Raw genomic sequence first — 5,241 nt, forward strand, 5'->3', positions numbered from 1 at the left:
GATTTCGTTAAACCCGATTGCATGTGCACTTGAAACTCGTGGCCGACATGTGATATTCCTTTCGTGGTCTTAGATTTATGCGTTTATTCTTTGTTTTTATGTGCATTTTCTGCTTGTCAATTATGTATTGATTTGACTATTTTTGATGATGCTGTTCTCCTGTTTAGGAAAATTAAAAATTTTACAATTTCATCGAAATTTGTTCCTTATACAGGGGTTGTAAGGGATAGCGTCGATGAAAGGGAAATATGGCGAACTATGCCAATTTACGAGTAATGTTCAGCTTAAAGGTAACATTAAACCCCCATTGTGGGAGTTAGAAAGTTTTGCAAATTGAAGCCATGTTCGAGGTCAAAGTCAAAAGGTTAAAATTGTTTTTTATCCAAGTAAGGTCTTGTTGTAAGAAATCAAACTGTAAAATAAAACAAAGGTTTAAGGTTTTTTTTAAAGTGGTCAATGTCTTAAATCAAGGTTAATATAATAATGCCCATTTTGAAAGGTCTTCTCACAATTGATACACGTGTGAAGTGTGAATGCTTTTCTGTTCATAAGTTCTGCCCTAATGTAAAGTTTACTTATCAGTTGTAAAAGTGTTTTATCTACGTTTATTAACAATGTTTTAAATTTGTTGTATGGACTTTATGGATATGAATACAGTTCATTATCTTCATATCCTTCTAGTTGTTCATATACAGTGAAATAATACTAGTTTATACTCAAATATTTAATTTCAGTTGTTAGGTCATCTGATTGGTTAAACGGTTTTATCCATTTTGTATAACATAACTTGCCTACGTCACAATGAATTACGTCAAAAATCTATTACTTCGCTTGACGTTAACTTTTAAAATATGCGATATTTGAGGCCTTTTCCCAAAGGAAAAAATGTAAGCATTGTCTCATTGTCTACATTGAAATAAAATTAGAAGGAATGAAGCTTATTTCAACTCATGTTAAATGATATAGTATAACTTTTGTTATACGATATAACATAACTTTGTGCAGTTTACGCTTTATAAACCGCGAAGCGGTTCAAAAAAAGCGTAAACTGCCTCAAGTTATGTTATATCGTATAACAAAAGTTAAAATAATTAAGCTCCATTCCTTAAATAAATGTCTTGAAGGTACATTTAGATATAGGTGTTTCGTTGCAAATGAATTAATGGAAATCAGTATATGTATATCATTTGTTATAGCGGACGTTAAAAAGATATTAAAATTAAAACAGTATAATTATAACATACTAATTACATACAACATATTGAAGCAAACTCTTATTATGACGACATATAATGACGTATTTGTTCTTTTCCATTCAAGTTAATGAAAAAAACGCGAACAAAACAACGTCGGCAGTAGGTATACGCTATTAATTTTAAATAAATAAAAAAATTATAATTTTCAGAATATCATAAGATAAAAAAAAACAAACATTCTGCACAACTACTATACCTTTTCGCAATTGATGAAAATTAGAAAAACGTTAATCCAACAATGAATTTTACTTGTTCATGTTAAAACACTACGAAAAGTAACTAAACGATGGCAGTGTCCAATTTGGAGCTGTAATATTATGCATCCTTCAAATATCCATTGTCAATTGCTGATTCTGATGAACAACAAAATATTGTATGCCCTTGTGCTATTTTGTTGCTCTTCTTTATAAGCATAAAGCTACTTAATTTATATAGAAACGTATGTACTTATCTTGAAATTATTTGCGTCACAAGAGCATCTTTTAATCAGAATGGAAATCATACTGGGTGGACCGCCCTGAACAAAACCCTAAACGTAGAATAATAAAGTTAATGTTCGAGAAACAAATCCTTGTGTCTGAGTCTATTGCTAATTTCACATACTAATTTAATATAGTCACGCGCTGATTTCTTGCCATTTCTTAATTTTTTTGACTGTGTTTGAAGACTTTTGATAGCTTATCGTCGTCGATCATATCCGCGTCATCTTCTACTGTAGTCTGTGCATGTTTCGTTCCTCCATCTACCCCGAATGTTTTTCATGTGTTTTCTTGGGAGCTACGAATCGATCTCCCATCGATATATAAATTTTCACCACGAATTCATAAAAAAAACTTTAGTTTTGCTGGACCAGCATGACATAATATCGTTTTTAAGCTCCCAAAGAATTCCGGGGAAATTGTTTACTGACGCATACGTTCTTCTGAGGTGAGAGTTGTCCAGTCCAAAAAAAATCCTTCTTTTGAAAAAAAAGACATTGTTCTTAGGATTAAAACTCTATCCATCGGTTTTCTACATGCGAAACACGATTTCAAAAGAATTGTTGTCACGGATTTTCAATTAATTAACCGGAAATTTGTGAAGAACTACATTGCAGTCTACATTACGTGTTCCTGTTTTCTGCCACTTTTAAGTCAATAACTATAATCTTTTCAATTCTTTATTTTGCCTTGTGATCAAGGGGGGATATTCAAATTCCTTTGCAAGGTCTTAGCTTCTTGTTGTAAGGATCACATTCTACTAATTTTTAACAGCATCAAGAATCTGATCTGTCACGGCCGAGCTTTGTTTTACTTCTACAACTATCTTACATAACTTTTTAAATACTGATATTTACATTTTTAAATCTGTGCTCATCAACTGTTTAAGACCTTAAACAGATTAAACGACATCATTTAATACATACAAATGTAGTTAAAGACAGCATGGATCTGCTGCTCTAAAGAAATTTCTTTAATTTGACATTCTTGCTTTTTCATTCTTGCATGCTGCTCCTCATCCATTCTATTCGTGCAGCTCAGTCACATTAGAATGCCTTTTGAAACAGGATATATATAGTTTGAATTTAATCATACGAGTAACCGGACACTTTGAAAAATTAAGGAGCTGAAGGTTACTTGAAATTAACCGATATAATAATATAGAATGTCGCTAAAATGGCATATATTTTTGATACACATAATTTGTGCTCCATCATCTATATATTACCCACCTAATAAGTGACAATAATCTTTGAATAAATCAAAATATATCTGTACACAATTTACTTCTACATCGATGTCACTTGTGAGCTAATAATTTTAGTCAACCTCCTTTCTCTGTATGTATCTGTATATGCATATTTCATCGTTATGATCGCTTGTTCCAACCAAGAGAAGGTGATTTTTGTTGTTGTAACAAAGAGCCCTTGGAGCGTTTTTCCATCTTTGTTCAGTAAAAAAATGTGATATGAAGAGACCATCTTTATCTATAATTTGAATTGTTTTGCTGTTAGCATCAGACACAAGGATATTTGACAGTGCGTCTACACACAGTCCTAAGGGCAAAAGTCGTGATCTTGGCAGAGGTCCCTTGAAGGAGAACTCATCTGTTTTATATTTGGGAGGTCCTGTGTATGAGAAGCGATGTTTACCTTTTCGATTTGTAACCACTACAGCATGGTATTGATCAGACACAATAATATCTCCGTTATGGTTTTCGGTGATGTATAAAGGGTGTCCATACAGTCTCTTATCCTTGTTCTCGTCACCAATGACCTGTTTGTATTTGTATTTCTTTCCTGTTCTGATATACCGCACCACCTTGGCCTTTGTTGGTTTATTTTTATCCCTGTCGTATCGTAGTACCCCAACTAGTAAATCTCCGTTGGAGTGGGAGCTGTAGACACATTTTGCAACCCATGGTTCTGTTACATTAACTAGTTCGCATTCAAATTTTTCCATTTTTTTCTGTGTACAATTCTCTGATGTAATGATGCTTGTCTATATAGATTAGATTCCCCTCACGAGTAACGCAATGTCCTCCAGTATAATTAGCCGTACCCATGTTATTTAAAAGAACGCATAAAGGGTCACCAGTTGTGTCTGTCAGGATGGTAAATCCATACTGATCACTGATCCAAATCATGTCTGTTGTTGCAAAGGACATATGATAAACACTTTCCCCCACTGGAAAAGATTTCTTTAACACAGGTGAAGGCATCCGTACCAGAAGCTGTTCGTTACCTACTTGTCTCTCTTTTGTGTCAATAGTTATTTCCAACAGTAACTTTGTTATATCTTCTTTGTTGATTTCACTCCTTTTACTCAGGAAGAAATTGGAGGTAGCAGGAAAGCCCTTTACATTTGGGTAAGGGTTTTTCTTTACATGTAAAAGAAATTGTACCTTCTTCTCCTTCCTGATTAACAGCTGTTCATAACTGTATATAAACAATTGAATGTTTGCAATATTTCTTTCCGCTTCTTTTAATCTAGATTTAAGTAACCATTTTAATCCATTGATATTTTTTATTGCTTAATCAGTCAGATCCTTCAGTTGACAAGTTTTTTCTTCAATTCTTTTCTTTTGGAGCTCGAGATCAGCTAATTTTGACTCCATCACTATTTTGAGATCAGATTTAATATTGGCAAGGATCACTTTATTAATTTGGAGACTTTCAGTTCTGATTTGAACTATTCTTTCTATGTATAGACGTCTGACCATTATTTTGACTGACCCTATATCTAGTATTTCATGATCTTGGTGTCCATCACACTCGGCACAGATAAGACGTTCACATGACAAGCAACATTTGTTTAGTTGTCGGGCTTGGTGATTTTCACAATTTTCTAGCTCATGCATGATGAAGTCATCATATCTTAAGCCATCAATCCCTACATCGTGATATTTTGTGTCGAGGTCTATTACATGTTTCTCCTTACAAGAATCACATAGGTCCTGATTACACGTTCTGCAGTAGAATTCTACTTTCCCCATACATTGAGAACACTGTGGAACATTTGTATCCATGATTTACAAAAACAAAAATGTAGTTCTTGGGTTTTTTTAGGTTCTATTTTCTCTTTTATTGTTGTGGCATTGCAATCTAGATATAAACATAAAAAATAACAAAATTTTGTTCCTGTTAGAGTTTCAAATTAGATTCAAGATTAAAAAAACTACAAGTCTCTTGATAAAAATTAAATATATTGTGTTTATCACGATCACAGCAAGAGAAAAGCTTTAATATTAATTCATAATAACAGTGTATGTAGGCTCTATCAAAAGCTATATTCCATAGCTAAACCTAGTTTGTTGAGAAAATCTCTATTATTGAATACAGGTACATGTATTATAGAATACACAAGTAATTTGTTACATGAAAAGAATAAACAATGTTATGTGTCTTAATGTAGTTTACTTTCACCAGACATTATCTAAATCGGAAACACCTGTAAGAGAAAAGCAATTTAAACACAGCATATTCCAATTTGACTATTCAATGTAA

The 5,241-nt window shown here is 32.9% G+C and overlaps 1 protein-coding gene across 1 annotated transcript; it reads right to left on the reverse strand.

Moving 5' to 3' along the window:
• Positions 1-3,055: 3,055 nt before the first annotated feature.
• On the reverse strand, positions 3,056-4,763 carry LOC134259528 (uncharacterized). Its single transcript, XM_062742115.1, has 3 exons — positions 4,471-4,763; positions 3,797-4,173; positions 3,056-3,660 (listed from the first exon to the last, which is right to left on the reverse strand). Exons 1-3 carry the CDS (start codon positions 4,761-4,763, stop codon positions 3,056-3,058), a joined length of 1,275 nt encoding a protein of 424 aa, XP_062598099.1.
• Positions 4,764-5,241: the final 478 nt, after the last annotated feature.

This window comes from Saccostrea cucullata, unplaced genomic scaffold (genome assembly GCF_032062105.1).
Source record: "Saccostrea cucullata isolate Sc308-1 unplaced genomic scaffold, CSIRO_AGI_Scuc_v1 ctg13171, whole genome shotgun sequence".
Lineage (NCBI taxonomy): Eukaryota > Metazoa > Mollusca > Bivalvia > Ostreida > Ostreidae > Saccostrea > Saccostrea cuccullata.

What these genes read in the sequence shown, in the direction of transcription:
- LOC134259528 (XM_062742115.1), bottom strand. Translation starts at nt 4,763, where the DNA reads ATGGATACAAATGTTCCACAGTGTTCTCAATGTATGGGGAAAGTAGAA. An exon ending in CATGAAATACTAGATATAGG is followed by an intron (nt 4,174 to 4,470) that starts GTCAGTCAAAAT and finishes GTTTATATACAG; the next exon opens with TTATGAACAGCTGTTAATCA. An exon ending in CGTTCTTTTAAATAACATGG is followed by an intron (nt 3,661 to 3,796) that starts GTACGGCTAATT and finishes TTAATGTAACAG; the next exon opens with AACCATGGGTTGCAAAATGT.